The sequence below is a fragment of the Rhinatrema bivittatum genome, chromosome 4 (assembly GCF_901001135.1).
Source record: "Rhinatrema bivittatum chromosome 4, aRhiBiv1.1, whole genome shotgun sequence".
NCBI classification, from domain to species: domain Eukaryota; kingdom Metazoa; phylum Chordata; class Amphibia; order Gymnophiona; family Rhinatrematidae; genus Rhinatrema; species Rhinatrema bivittatum.
The window spans coordinates 300,685,820-300,701,949 of NC_042618.1; the positions used below are offsets into that span (position 1 = coordinate 300,685,820).

General features: G+C 41.2%; 1 protein-coding gene across 3 annotated transcripts in view; it reads left to right on the forward strand.

The window, feature by feature from the left end:
* The window catches only part of DPH6 (diphthamine biosynthesis 6), an 844,298-nt gene that overhangs the window by 493,138 nt on the left and 335,030 nt on the right, over positions 1-16,130 (forward strand). For all 3 annotated transcript variants that reach the window (XM_029600211.1, XM_029600210.1, XM_029600212.1), the window contains 2 exons: positions 3,227-3,383; positions 14,525-14,656. In XM_029600211.1, coding sequence (XP_029456071.1) covers positions 3,227-3,383; positions 14,525-14,656 — 289 coding nt within the window. The remainder of the gene's footprint in view (positions 1-3,226; positions 3,384-14,524; positions 14,657-16,130) is intronic.

Genomic DNA, 16,130 nt, shown 5'->3' on the forward strand with positions numbered 1-16,130 from the left:
GTCCCACCTGCATCAGGAGCACTTCAACCAAACGTAGACACATATATCCACCAAAGAAGATTTTTAAACCACCATTTCCACTCTTTTTTATGTTTAAACAATTTTATTAAGTTTCAACATAGTATTTACATACAAATGACCGGGGCCAGGTTGTTCCTGTCCTCGCACCCAGCAATATTGCCAGTAACAACAATATATCAGAGTAACATAATGTCCACCCCCCCTTCCCCCCACCCCTAACCCCCAAACCAGTCAACTGCAAGAGTCCAGTCCTTCTTGACATCCGTGCTTCTTGTGGTATCAGTAATCATAGCGTCAAAGGAACTTAATGCAGGTTTCAAGCAGTTCAGGGACCTGTGTTGAGAACCCGACTTCGAGCTCGATGAGGAAGTGATTGAAGGTACGGTTCCCATACATCCAGAAAATTCTGGCGCACCTGGGGTGTGCCCCTAAGAGAAAAGGATTCCATGTACATCATATTATATATGAGGTTTCTCCACACCCAAAAGGAAGGTGGGTCTACCTCCCTCCACTGCAGTAACACGACCTTCTTGCCCACCACGCCAGCCTTTTGAATAAACAGGTGTGTGCCCCGATCTCGAATCCGTATTGCTGGAATGCAACCGATATGTAGCTCAGTATACGCTGGAGACATACTCTTTCGCTGCGCCATCGTCGCCGCTGAAAAATCATTGAAAAGAAGTATTTTATGGCCCTGGAATTCCATGGATGCCTGTTGTTTGGAAGCCCGCATGATCTGTGTTTTATGTGTCCAGTTCAGGATTTTCGCTAGCACCGGTCTGGGCCTGGCCGCTCCCTCTCGTAATATTCCAATTCGATGAACCCGTTCACAGACCATTGGTGCCACAGAAAACGCCAGGCCCAGCTGCCCCGGCAACCAAGATTCGACAAATTCAGACAGCCCGCTGTCCTTGACTGACTCTGGGACCCCGATAATACGGATGTTGTTCCTCCGACTTCTGTTTTCTAAATCCTCAGTTTTCGCCAGCAAGTCTCATTGGGTAGCTTGTAGCGCTTCCACATTGCGCTCCGACTCGCCCAGCCGGTCTCCATGGTCCGACAGAACATGTTCCGCTTCATCCAGCCATTTCGTCTGACCGTCCAACGCCGATTTGATGTCGTCCATGGAGGCATGTATTTTAATGAGGCGAAGGTCTAGGGCTGCTGTGACGCTTTGAGAGATTTGAAGAAGAGCATCCGCAGACAGCGAATCAAGAACCTTGGCGCCTGCAGGGGCCTCCGCCATCTTAGCAGGGGTGCGGGACCGGCAGACGACACTCTTCCGCGCGCTTCTCTGTCGCATCGCGCCCCCCCCCCCCTCCGAACAGTAAGGGGGCCACCTGGGCAGCAATACAGATGCCGGGTGAGAAACGTACACTAATGAAATATCTGAGAATGAGAGTTCCAAATAGCCAGCGGAATGCAACAGAGAAGCCTGGGAGTGCAGTATGAGATATCTGAGAAAGAGAGTTCCAAGTAGCCAGCGGAGTTCAATAGTGAAGCCTGGGAGTGCAGGCAGCCACCACCCTTAGTGTAGTAGCCTTTCGAGGCCGGGCTTCAGACCTGGGCCAGGTGGGAAACTTCCAGGGAACATTTAACTGACTCAGTCCAGCCTTGCTCCACACCCGAAAAAGGAGGAGGGGCCCAGAATGCATTAATACCCGAAATGTTGATCAGTGAAGGCAGACTCAGGGATCCAACCCCCGCTCCCCAGCAGGCTCAGTTACAGTACCTCGTGGGAATAGAGCCATCTCGGCCCAGCAGCTGCTCTTGCAGATTGCGCTACACCATGTCCCCACCAGACACACTACCAGGTCCCCCTGACCCTCCAGAGGGTATTCATGGGTTTCCGAAGAAAAAACGCCACTAGGCCACGTCTGTGTAGCTGCTAGACGAGCAGGCCCAGGGGCTCAGAATCGTCAGCCTCGGGGTCCCAATGATCTCCAAAGATCCCCGAGGCAAAGGCCGCTCGAAGTGCCGTCAGTCTTAGGGCTATCGGGGGGAGAGGACCCGCAGGGGACCACAGAGCTCAAGTTTCCTCCGCTGCTCCTGGTGACTTCATCACCAGAACCATCCACTCTCTCTTTCTAGTCCAACAAAGATATCTCCATTTCACCCTTACTCTAAGGGTTTCCTCAGGGACTAACTTGAATTATTTTGCACATCCAGATGTGCAAAAGCCTCACATCAATATATTTCCTCAGTGTATATATACATCCTTTTACTCATACTGGCAACTTCCAACCATTTTCAAAAGTTTCTTTCATTTCTCCAAGTGAATGTCAAAATCAGTCATATTTCCCGGAACTGATGTCAGCTGTCATCGTTCTCTGCACCATCTCTTTTTTCAGCATATCTTTTGCCTTCACGGCCTATCAAAACATATTCTCTCTGAATCGAGGAGTGCAGTTTATGGCAAAATTCTGGAGAAGATTGCACAAGAAGTTTGGAATTTTGCTGGACTTCTCATCAACATACCATTCCCAAAGTAATGGACAGACAGAACTAATCAAACCCTCAAGGGGTTTCTAATGGCCTATATAAACGAACGGCAGGACAATTGGGCATCTCTCTTCCCCTGAGCAGAATTCTACCACAATAGTCATGTGGGAGACTCTGCAAGGACATCCCCTTCCAAATGCTGTACAGCCAACATCCATGGGTAGCATGTCCCATACCAATAACATGTCCCATAGTCAGTGTCATAGGCTGAGACCTTGAGAAATTGTGGCAGAAGACTTTCCATCTCCTTACTATGGCCGTTGAAAAGTATAAAAAGCAAGCTGACAAGAAACACCAGCCGGCACCTCATCTTAAAACTGGGGATTTAGAATGGCTCAGCACCCACAATCTACGGTTAAAAAATCCATCTACCAAGTTCTCACCATGGTCTATGGGGGCATTTCCAATCACTTGACAAGTTGGACCAGTCGCATATCAATTAAAACCACCACCTACTCTTAAGATTCACAACATGCTGCACTACTCAAGCTGCTACTTTTGTCTTGGGTCTCCCGATCTCCCCCCAAACCGATGGAGGTGACTTTAGAAGAGGTTCTTACTGTGCCTGTTAAGTTTTATTGCATGGGCCCCATGATGTGAATGTTATCTGGGAAACATAATTGGGAAGCTTGCTACTTTTGCCAGTGTGCTTTTGCCTGATGCTATAATTTTCATAAGCTACTCTTTTTTATGTCTTCTCTAGATTGGATCCTCAAATACATGTTTGACCCAAAGCTGTCTATGCACCACAACTACACACAGAAGTGAAGAGGGTGCTCCTTGCATACAAGAGGAAGAAGAAGGAAAAGGTGCTAGACTCATGAACTGGAACTCATCAAGGACAAAAGCTCTTCCAGCATGTGAGTGCTAAGCTTGAATGCTGTTAAAAAGATTACACTTTCACATAAAACACAGAAATGATACCTCCTCTTAAACATAGAAACATAGAAATGATGGCAGAAGAAGACCAAACGGCCCATCCAGTCTGCCTAGCAAGCTTCACACTTTTTTCTCATACTTATCTGTTTCTCTTGGCTCTTAGTAACCTTTGGTTCTATTTCCCTTCCACCCCCACCATTAATGTAGAGAGCAGTGATGGAGCTGCATCCAAGTGAAATATCAAGCTTGATTAGTTAGGGGTAGTAACCGCCGCAATAAGCAAGCTACACCCATGCTTATTTGTTTTACCCAGACTATGTTATTCAGCCCTTATACGCAGAGTTGAACTAAATGATAATATGAAATACAAACGTGGTCTACAAGACCATAAGATACCAAGGGTCTGAAAAAGAAGTCTATAGAATATGCTGTGGCCAAATTCCTGAAATACATTTTAATCATTAACTGGTGTCCATCCTAAAAGACAAATCTTGTAGTTTAGTCTAATATAGTCTATTTGGAAAATCTTTATTTAGACATTTTATTTAAACTTTGGCATACAGATTTCATCTACTGCTACATAAACTCTTCTGCAGCATTCACTGCTACTTAAAGGACTTCAGAAGACAGACAGCCTACACACGCCACCTAATGATCTATATCCCAGTGCCAGCATCTGGCACCTCCAGGGAGACCACTTATGAAAAAAAACATACATGGAATAAACAGTGGAGTGCCTCAGGGATCTGTACTTGGACTGGTGCTTTTTAATATATTTATAAATGATCTGGAAAGGGATACAGCGAGCGAGATGATCAAATTTGCGGATGACACTAAATTATGCAGAGTAGTTAAATCTCAAGCGGATTGTGATGAATTGTAGGAGGACCTTATGAGATGGGAAGATTGGGCTTCCAAATGGCGGATGAAATTTAACGTTCCCTATATGCAAAATGATGCATATAGGGAAAACCCTTGCTGTAGTTACACAATGTTAGGTTCTATCTTGGGAGTTACCACCCAGGAAAGAGATCTAGGTGATATAGTGGATAACACATTGAAATCGGCTTAGTGTGCTATGGTGATCAAAAAAGCAAACAATGTTAGGAATTATTAGGAAGGGAATGATGATTAAAACTGAGGATGTCATAATGCCTCTGTATCACTCCATGGTGAGACTACATCTCAAAAGGATATAGCTGCACTGGAGAAAGTGTAGAGAAAGGTGACCAAAATGATAAGGGTCATGGAATGGCTGCCCTATGGGGAAAGGCCAAAGAAGTTAGGACTGTTCAGTTTGGAGAAGAGAAAACTGAAGGGGGATATGATAGACGTCTACAAAATCATGAAAGGACTTGAACAAATTAATGTAAATCGATTATTTACTCCCTCAGATAATAGAAAGACCAGGGGACAGTTCATGAAGTTAGCAAGTAGCTCATTTAAAACAAATTGAATAAAATTATTTTTCACTCAGTGCATAGTTAAGCTCTGGAATTCATTGCCAGAGGATGTGGTTACAGAAGTTAGTATAACTGGGTTTAAAAAAGATTTGGATAAGTTCCTAGAGGAAAAATCCATAAACTGCTATTACAGTAACTAATAAGCAATAGTAGCTCATGATTTATCTAATGTTTAGATACTTGCCAGGTAATTATGACTTGGATTGGCCACTGTTGAAAACAGGATACTGGGCTTGATGGACCCTTGGTCTGACCCAGTATGGCATATCTTATGTAACAGTGTACATGCAAAATTAAAACATCAAGACATTAAAAACATGACAATTAAAATACATAACTGGGTAAATAGTCTGTTTTTAAAACATTTTTGATGATTATACTAATGAGATAATCAGAATGACGTCAAATAACTATCTTTCAAATTTTTCACATACGCATGCAAAAATCTTAGCGCCCGGATGAATTCTTACATATTACTAATTTTTCATAAGTGACCTTCATAATGCCCTGCAGTATCTTTGGGCCTTGCTGCTCCATTCATTGTATTGCTAGAGGGCCATTTTTAATCATTGGTCATGCACAATTTCAGTTTTTTTCCTTTTGTTGTCTTTTTTCGGATTATGGTAAAAATCAATGTTATATCGTAAGCAAATGCTTCTCAAGAATATTAAATATTCGCCGATACTTAGTACTTCTCTTAAGGTGACGAAATTCCTGCAGGGCGTTATGAAGGTCACTTATTAAAAATTAGTAATATGTAAGAATTCATCCGGGTGCTAAGATTTTTGTATGTGTATATGAAAATTTGAAAGATAGTTATTTGATGTCATTCTGAATATCTAATTAAAATACATAAACATAATATGCAACATCATGATCACACTACCCTAGTCATATTTATTTATTTATTTACTTATCTATCTATTTATTTAGCAATTTTATATACCGATAATTTTTTGGAACATCTAATTGGTTTACAGCAAAAGTAATATAGCCACAGGCTTTACAATACACATTGAGCATTGGATAATAATACAGTAAGCTTTGAACATTGCTTTGAACTTTGGATAATAGTACAAATGTTGCTTTGAACGTTGGATAATAGTACAAATGTGAAAAGCAGAAGATTAAGGGGGGATTAAACTATAGGAAAAGGACCAAGATGCATGACATAGTTGGAGAGGCTATAGGAGATTTTGCAAAGTATTTACAATTGGAGGGAGCGAAGGTTGGGTGGGGGGGGGTCAAGTAGGGGGGGAGAGGGTGGGTGCACGGTAGGGGCAGATAGAGGAAGTGGGAGAGTGGATACAGGGTAAGGGCTGGGGGAAAGGGAAGATAATGTTGCAGGGGGATTGTATAGTTGAGGGTAAGGGCTGGGTGAAAGGATAGATAATGTCGCAGGGGGATGGATAGAAGAGGGTCGGGGGGGCATGGGTAGTTAAAGTTCAAGTGTAAGCTTGCTTGAAAAGTCAGGTCTTGAGGTTCTGCTTAAATTTCTTAGGGCATGGTTCCTGGCGAAAGCTAGGCGGCATTTTATTCCAAAGTGTAGGACCTGCTATGGAGAGGGCGCGGTCCTTGGTGCATTTGAGTTTTACGGCCTTGTGGGAGGGCGTGTGTAGGGTTGCCAACTGTTGGGTTCTGGTGGGTCTGCTATGGGTGCGAAACTGGAGGTGCTCATTGAACCAGGGCAAGATTTTGGTGTGCAGGGATTTGTGGATGATATTGAGAGTCTTGTATAGTATCCTGGAGGAGACTGGCAGCCAGTGCAAATGTTTGAGAACAGGCGTAATGTGGTCATTCCTGTGGACGTTAGTAAGGATACGGGCGGCAGAGTTTTGGAGCATCTGCAGTGGTTGAATAGCATTTTTGGGGAGGCCTAGGAGGAGGGAATTGCAATAGTCTAATTTGGACAAGATAGTAGCTTGTAGAATAGTGCGGAAGTCATTGAGGTGTAGAAGGGGTTTGAGTCTTTTTAGAGTATGAAGTTTGAAGTAACAGTCTTTTAGGGTTGCGTTGATGAACTTTTTCTACTTTTTTGTAGATCATTCTGGATAAACCTGCACAAATAAACCTGCACAAATAAACCATTTTCAATTTCTTCCTGAAAACCTTATTGTAATTTTCTATACACTATTCCAAAGGAAGTTTATTCCACATGTCTGGCCCATGGATTGAGAAAGCTTTCACCCTACTACATGCCAATCTAAATTCTTTCACAGTAGGAATATCAAGCAATTTCTGAGTTTGCGATCGCAATAATCTCCTTGGTATATAGCCTGATATTCTTTCTGAATAATTATCTTCTTCATAAACAGCTTTATACACAGTAGTATTCATTTTGAACTAAACCTGCTAGGCTATTGGCAACCGATGTAGTCGTTTCATATATGGTTTCACATCTAACATAATAACACAGAAATGATATCTGTTTCCCATCTTAACCCATAAATCACCCTGACCACCACAGACTGAATCAACTGTAATGCTTTTGTTAAATACTTCGGTAGTCCCATATATATTGCATTACAGTAAATCACTGTACACAGAACCACTAGTCTGAAATCCATAGGTGTTAAATAATTACGCAGTGGCCTCACCAAATGGAATTATAGAAAGCTGCCCTTGAAACATTTCTATTTTGACTCAAATGATAGTTTACTACTGCTCCCAAATTGAGGGCCTACTCCAAAATCTGAAAGTTCTGTATCCCAACATTATTTATTGAAGAAAAAGCACACTCTAAATTCCGTATCCATATATTTGTAGCTTTTCTTTCATTTAATGTAATTGATTTGTCCAAAACCATTCCTTATTGCAGCAAATACACTTTTGAAACATTTCTTCTGGAAATTTTCCTGGGTTAGTACTTGTAATAAAAATTTGCATTTTGTCAGTGAACAGTTTATAGACCAACCCTAATGATTTCATCAAAGACCCCAACTGTGGCATAAAGATTTCAAAGAGTGTAGCTAATAAGGCTGACCCTTGAAGGACACCAAGCTTAACCTCATACTACTTAGAATCACTTCTCTGAAATCTTACCTTCTGTCTCCTGCCAGTTAACATAGAAATAAACCATTCAAATACTTTTCCTCCTATCCCAAGCAGCAAAGGATACTGGCAGATACTACATCAAGCTGGACCAAAATGTCTGTCCGACTTCTATTCAAAGCTCTTAATATATCATCAGAAAGGGCAACTAACAATGTTTACATTCTATAATGTTTTCTTAACCCAACTGTTCTTTATCTAACAAGTGAGTTTTCCCCAAGAATTCTTCCAATTGAATAAGTACTCATTTCTCCATAATCTTATTCATGGTGCATGATTTAGCAAAATGTATAATTTGATAATACCTGCTCAGGCTTTGTTGAATCCTTTCTTATTGGATGAATCACATTCTCTTTCCACCTATCATGTACCTGACCATCTGATAAGAGTCCTATTAATAATGTAAATAATCTGCTCTGCAAAAAGATCTAATGAGTTCTCTATCAATATAAATAGACAACAATCTAGCACATATTTTACAATCCTTATACTTGATGCAATCTCAGGGAGCCTGAATCCAGACATCTGTCTAAAGGAAGATCACTGAACAGTTGTATCAGAAGAACAGCAGCCTAAATTTCCATTTAAACTGGCTGATGAGATTCCTATTTTTACCTTATCAGATCTTCAGCATTCAGATTTACCACACTACCACTGTCAGGTTTCTTCAGTAATTCCTTTATCAGGCTAAAAGAATCCTGAGGTTTATTAGCAGCATTAATAATCTGTTTAGAATTCAAGGATTTTTTTTACATTCAAAGCTTTATCCTATATGATGCCAGTAAAAGCTCATATGTATCTTTCAAATTGGTCATCCTGTATTTTCTCCATTTTCTTTCTGCATTATGCAGTTTCCTCCTATCCAGCCATAGCTCATGTGAATACCATGGTGCATAAGAGGTATACATCTGATATTTAACTATCTGCTTTGGGGCAGCTTTATCATAAATCTGACTCACAGTGTAATTCCACTGTCTCATCTAGTGAAACACAATCAAATAACTACTTAAATTCCAACCATTTTGAGTAAAATAAATTAGCATCAACTGCTGACCATTTCAACCTCTGCACCACCTTGGTACATCAGATCTCATCAAATTAGTTTAGCTGAAATAACAACAGTCTGTGATCAAACCAGGGAATAAACAAATTCCTTAACTGTGCGACAGTATTCATTCTAGCTAACTCTTCATTTAGCAATAAAATATCTAATAAATGGCCTGCACTATGAGTGGCTTGCTGAACTAACTGTTCTAGCCCAATTATATTCATCTTTTCTAAAAAATAAATAAATAATAATAATAATAATAAGCCATCGCTTTCCTCGATTCAGTATCCTCAAACTGCATATTAAAATCCCCAACTATAATTAATTTCTGATACTGTAAACATAAATCAGTTATAAAATTAATCACAGCATCAAGTGCTTCAGCTTTTTGTGCCGATAGCAGATAAATCATACAAAATATCCATAAATTCACTTGAATAACCAGCGCTTCAAAATCATTATTAAAATGCGTGGAAAGTTTTACTACTCTAAACATTTTTTTTAAATTACTAAAACACCTCCTCCCACTTTTTTTGCTCTTCCTACACCTTCATAAGTGTAGCCCATAGGACATAAACTATTCATACGCATTATATCGGGCTCTTTTAACCAAGATTGTATTACAACCAAAAATCTATAGCAAACTGCACTAATAAATTTGTAATCTCAATTTCTTCCTAACTGAATGTGCATTAACATAGGCCATAAAAAGATAATCATGACTTCTAGTTTCCTTAATTATCTGCTTTGGTAGATAAACTGTCTATTACTTAATCTCAAAAAATGTATATGAACATTTACTTAATCCTCCATATCTACCATGACCAAGCCACTACCATAACTGTTCTGAAATTATTCACTCTTATTCAAGCCTAATACCGGCCTAATAAAATTTCCAATAGAATATCTCACCAGTAATAACACAAATAAAGCACTTACACTGCTCATTATCTCACAAAGAGGCAGACCCTTTAGAGGACCCTTCACCACCTATAGGCTTTGCCTTTTATCTTGCTCAGCTGGGAGGCTGAATGATGCCACAAGGAGTGGCTAAGGGCAGTCTAGCAACAGATCAGGCACTACAGCGTTTCACACAAGCATACAGGAGAGAGAAAAATCACACGGGCTTTGCCTTTTATCAACCAAAGTTGATAGATTCCAGTCACTAAAATCTGAAAATAAAATCTTTTTTCTATCTTTATTGTAAGGGTATTTTATTTTTCTAATTGGGCTGATCCAAGTCTCTCGTTTCCACTTCCTTTTTTCTTGGTCTTCTCCTAAGCCCTTTCATGAAGTGGAGGGGTAGCATAATAGTGAGAGCAGTGGGTTATAAGACAGGATTCAAATTCCATTTCTCTCACTCATGTTCCTTATGATCTTGAAGAAGTCACTTAATCCTTCATTGCCTCAAGTATAAACTTAGGACCCCATTTACAAAGCCACTTTAGGATGTTTATCATGTGGTAAATGGCTAACAAAGAGATAATATACTGTATTTTAAATACAGTGCTTTATTCGGCACTGGCACCATGAATGCACTAATGCACTGATTAGCATGTAAATACATACTAATCGGCTCATTACTATCCTAATACATGTGAATCAAATAACGCGGCTTGCCTGAAAAATTGTTAACCACGTTGTTTGCTTTGAAGTTAACTACAACTCAAGAGTTGTAGCTAATTCTCCCAGGAGCATGCTAATGTGTGCCCCGATGTTCCTGATGTCATGCCTTAAAAGGGGCTAATTTGCCTCAACTAACCCCCTTCTCCCAAGTGTCAAAAACCCCAGGAGTCTGCATAAGTCTCCTGTCCCACCCTCAACATCTGTTGCCTCAGGAGGTGGCCAAAATTGTAAAAAAAAAAAAAAAAAAAAAGAAAGAAAATTAAATTATTTTTAAAACCCCCAGGGTGCAGGCCCCACTTCCAATTCCTCGCCTTTGACCAAAAATTGCCCACCCCAGAGGCTGCATCTCCCACCTTCCTGACCCCTCCCCGGCTTACTAAAATTGTCCTGGTGTTCTAGTGGGGCCTGGAGTACCTGCTAGGCTCCAAACCCGGTAGCAGCCATTTTCCAGACTGGCACAGGCTAGCCAATATTTTGCCTTTACTCCAACATGTAATGGGGACAATCTGGCCCCGTTTTGGGTTTTAAAAGAGGTTTTGACAAGTTCTTGTAGGAAAAATCTATAAAGAATTATTAGCCACGTAGACTAAAGAAAGCTTTGCTATGCCTGGAAGTGAACAGCAGGAAATAGGTCTACTTCAGGGGTAGGAAATTCCTGACTTCGATTGCCGTAAGCCGGTCAGGTTGTCAAGATATTCACACTGAATATCCGATAGACCTTGGTCTGACCTAACATGGCATGTCTTATGTACATAAAGTTGTTGATTCACGTTAAGCTAAAAAAGATTAACTACACTTTAATAGGTGTAGTTAACTGTGACCAAGAACATCAGCAGGCTAATATGCCTGCTGATGTCTCTCACTTTCCTCCCACAAGCACAGAACACTTGAGGCAAATTACCCCAAGTGCTGCTTCTCCACTGTGCACCCTATATAGAACACCTCTGCAGAGAGAGCCTCCTTCCCACCCCCTAACTATTTCTTCCATAGACCACCCCCATCCTCTGGAGGTACCTTAAGCAATCCCCGCTCTCCTGGAGCAAACTCCATCCTCACTTAAAGTCCAAAGATCACCACCCGCTGGCATTAGATTTATCCTGAGTGTCCCTCCACCCCCCACCTCCTCCTCTGGATGCTCCTCTTACTCTAAATGTGAGATAGCAGGTTCCTCTGGGCAGAAGCAATTTCCAAGTGCTCCTACCTGCTGGCAACGATATTGAGAATGGTGCCGACTGACCCAAGGTTCCCCTTTGCCCTACATGGGGAGATGAGAGTTCTGTAGGGAATAGGGGGAAGAAGGTCTTAGAGGAAGACAGAGCTATGTGCCCCTTTTCTGTGGGGGCAGGTGGGTTTATTCCCCTCTGTTACCTTTATTGAAAACATTTTTATTTATTTATTTTATTTATTTATTTTTATATACCGACATTCGATCGGACATATCACATCGGGTACGGGGAACTAAATGGTGCTGGAAACGATACTGTTTCCTATAGTTTTTTTACAGATAAACATGGAATTAACTTTAGATGAACAAAACATGTTAACAAGAAATTAAAGGGTTAGTAGATAAACGTGGAATTAACTTTAGCTGAACTAAACATGTTAACAAGAAATAAAAGGTGTAAGTGGGAGCTTAACTAAGATTAACAAGGATTAGGGTCATTTGTTATTATAAGAAATATCATAGGGTTTCAGGAGAATGTAATCATAGATTTTTGTGGGTGGGCAATTTTTATTTTATTTATTTAACATTTTTCTATACCGAACTTCATGACAAGCTTCATATCAGGCCGGTTTACATCAAACTTAGGGATTAACTGAACATAACCATATAACAGGAAGGCCGAAGCGCAGGTACAAATAACAGGGAGAATGAACTTGGGGGCTAGAGTAGCCAGGAAATAAAGGACAGAAAAAACTGGAGAATCATAACATTTAGTTCAAAAAAATGCTATTTCAGATACCATGGAACACAGTCAGCATGGATTTACCCAAGGGAAGTCTTGCCTAACAAATCTGCTTCTTTTTTTGAAGGGGTTAATAAAAATGTGGATAAAGGTGAGCCAATTGATGTAGTGTATTTGGATTTTCAGAAGGCATTTAACAAAGTCATCATGAGAGGCTTCTAAGGAAACTAAAAAGCCATGGGATAGGAGGCGGTGTCCTTTCATGGATTACAAACTGGTTAAAAGACAGGAAACAGAGAGTAGGATTAAATGGTCAATTTTCTCAGTGGAAAAGGGTAAACAGTAGAGTGCCTCAGGGATCTGTACTTGGACTGGTGCTTTTCAATATATTTAATAATAAGTTCTTTCTCACAGTGCCTGTGATTGATAATCGATTTTTGGTCGGTGTCATGTTATTGCTGTAAAGGCTTTTTGAAAGAGCCATGTTTTTAGGCTTTTCTTAAATGTTTGGGTCATTGGTTCTGTTCTTAGCTCCGTTGGAAGCTTGTTCCATAGTGCAGGTCCTGCCAGAGATGGTGCACGTTCCCTTACTGACTTCAGGTGTGCCACTTTCGGGGAGGGGATTGGAAGAAGTCCAGTGTTTGTGGAGCGGAGGTTCCTCTTGGGGGTGTGAAAGTGTATGAAAGCATTCAGCCAGTCAGACTTGTCATTGTGAAGAATTTTGTGTATGAGGGTTAAGACTTTGTATTGAATTCTATATGGAATGGGCAGCCAGTGTAGTTCTTTAAGGATGGGTGTGATGTGATGTGATCTTTTGCTGTTTGTAAGAGCTCTGGCGGCAGCATTTTGTAGTAACTTGAAAACATTAACACATTTATTTATTTATTTAGTCTTAAAGCCCGCTGCCTCCAAATACATGTTTGTTGCGGGTTACAGTAAATACATACCTAATTAATAACAATATTACCAGCCGCTGTAAGCAGGCCACGTGGTATTTACTAAGGGGCAGATTTTCAAAGGGGTATGCGCTGCCCCACGCTCCCCCTGCACGCGCCAAGCCTATGTTGCATAGTCCCGGGGCTTTCCTGGGGGGCGTGTCAGGGAGCATGTCGCGGCCGGTGCGTCGTCGGGGGCGTTGCCGCGGCCTCCGGACCAGCCCTCGGACCGGACCATGGCGCGTCGGCAGGCATAACTTTCGCGATAAAGGTAGGAGGGGAATTATTTAGGTCCGGGGGCAGGTTAGTTAGGGGAAGGAAGGGGAAGGTGCGGGGGGCTGGAAGGAAAGTTCCCTCCGAGGCCGCTCCGATTTCAGAGCGGCCTCGGAGGGAACGGAGGCAAGTTGCACGGCTATGTGCGTATCTATTAAAATCCGGCGTACTTTTGTTTGCGCCTGGTGCGCGAACAAAAGTACACGCGGGCGTACTTTTATAAAATCTACCCCTAAGGGCTTAACACTTGCTACTAAGGGAAACAAAGTCTTTTAACGTGCTTTAGTAATTAGGCTCCTAATTGAACCTTTCCCTTAAACTCAAAATATAGCCTCAAAACTCCATACACTGTTACAGGAATGCAAAATTATGTGACTGTTGTTATGATACTTTTATTTTTGTTCAGAAAACATTTTACTTCAGCAAAGTAAAAAGAACAAGAAAATATATGAAAATACCAATTCTATATGTTCTGATGGGTAGCTCCAGAGTAAGAAATGGAAGAAGTATTGTTTGTGATGAGGACATAGAACAGGATAGGAAAATAGGGAGGTGCATTCATTTTGTTTCATTACTTTATGTGCATAAATGTTTTAAGCACATAAAATTGTATTTACGTGCATCAAATCGATTTATGCATGTACGTGAATGTACACAAAAATGAAACTTCAAATGTGACCCAAGAAAGATGAAACGAAGAAAAATGTTCCATTGCACACCCCTAGGAAATAGTATTACCAAGGCAGTCCCTTTGAAAAGGCCAGAGCTACCTTTTTCACAAGGTCACCACATCCTGGCTTTATTGCTTTTTTCTTGCAGGCAAGAGTTTAAAGTCTTCTGGACCATCCCCAAACGGCTATCGGTGGATAAGTGGTATCTCTGCCCAACTGGCTTCATGCGAAGGGGACAGTGTGCAGGATTCAGTTCAGCAGGCTTTCAGTTCTCTGCAAGGTGCGTTGCTCTACAACAGTTTTAGGGCAAAATTAATTTAGCATTCATTATTGAAATAGCTTTCTGTTCAACCTCTCCAATAGTGTTTGAGCCAAGTAAATACAGGGTGTAGTCATCAAAAGTTTTTTATGTGGTAAACGCATCTTTGCCCACATAAAAAACACAATTTGATTATTGCACCCCCTTAGATGGTAACAATTCAGCAGCCACGCAGATGCACATGTGCGCACTTTTGCAGGTTCGCACCCGTGGTGTGGCTCATTTTGTAGCATATGCACACGTGTGCGTACATGATATAAAATAGACTGAACGCACGCACATGTGCACGCAATTTTAAGTAGGCACGCACCTATGTGTGCAAATGCAGCATCTACCGCAAATGTGGGGGGATTTTAATAGACGCACGCTGACATAATTACCAGTTTTCCTTGTTCGTTTCCAGTTTGCCCAGGTAAGGGATAGAACTTCCTAACCCCCCCTAGTTAAATATCCTCCCTTTTACCCTGTTAACCCCAACCTTTAAAATCCCACTCACCTCTTTACTTTTTTTTGTTTTCTGACTTACACGCATTCCATAGAAGAAGTAAAGTTACGCAGCAGGGAACCCTGGCGCTGGTTTCATTGAGAAATCCAGGAACATCCATGCCTCACCCAAAGAAGGCCTATGCCACACCCCTTTTTGAGAAAAATCTTTTGTGCGCATAGTGGGAGCCTTTTAAAATCTGCATGGCCCGGCTTGTGAACATATCTCCCAGTTTTGGCACGTGCCAGGCTTTTAAAAATCACCTATTAGTGCATGTAAAAGTGCATGTTCTGTTTTACTGCATGCATACTTTTGTCTGCAGAGAAAAAAGGTGGGGTTAGGTTGGGAGAGGGAAGATGTGTATAGTGATTTCACTTTCAAATAACTGTATACTTTCCGGTGCACACTTTGCATCTGCTCCCATGAAGGTGCGGTATACAGGGGTGTAAAAATTACCTGTGTGGTATGCACTACCTGAATTTTCAAAGGGAAACTGCTTGCAGGCCCACTACATGCTGCCTTCAGAGTTTCAAAAGTGCCTTCAGAATCACTCACTTTTGAATGTCTCCCCTCATGTACTATCCTCATTTTCTGCCCCATCCTTTTTTTCCCTATAATTTTGACAGCAAGAAACATTTATGTTAGTATTGGGGCAGCAGCAGATGCATAGTAGGTTCTAATTTGAGAAGTGAAGGTTATCTTCTACACGTTTCAGAAATCTGAGACCTGTTTAAGTAGGCCTGAAATATCGAAGGCACATGCTTGCATTTTAAGAGTTAAAACTTAATTTGTACATGAATTAAGGAAAATTCCACATGATGTAAAGTGGAAGGAGGTAAGATATAGTGGTTAGAGCACTGATAAAAGTTCATATCCCTTCTATTAATGACTTTCTGTGTGACCTTGGGCAAATCACTTTATCTCTGTATGCCTCATTCCTACTCCCAGCAA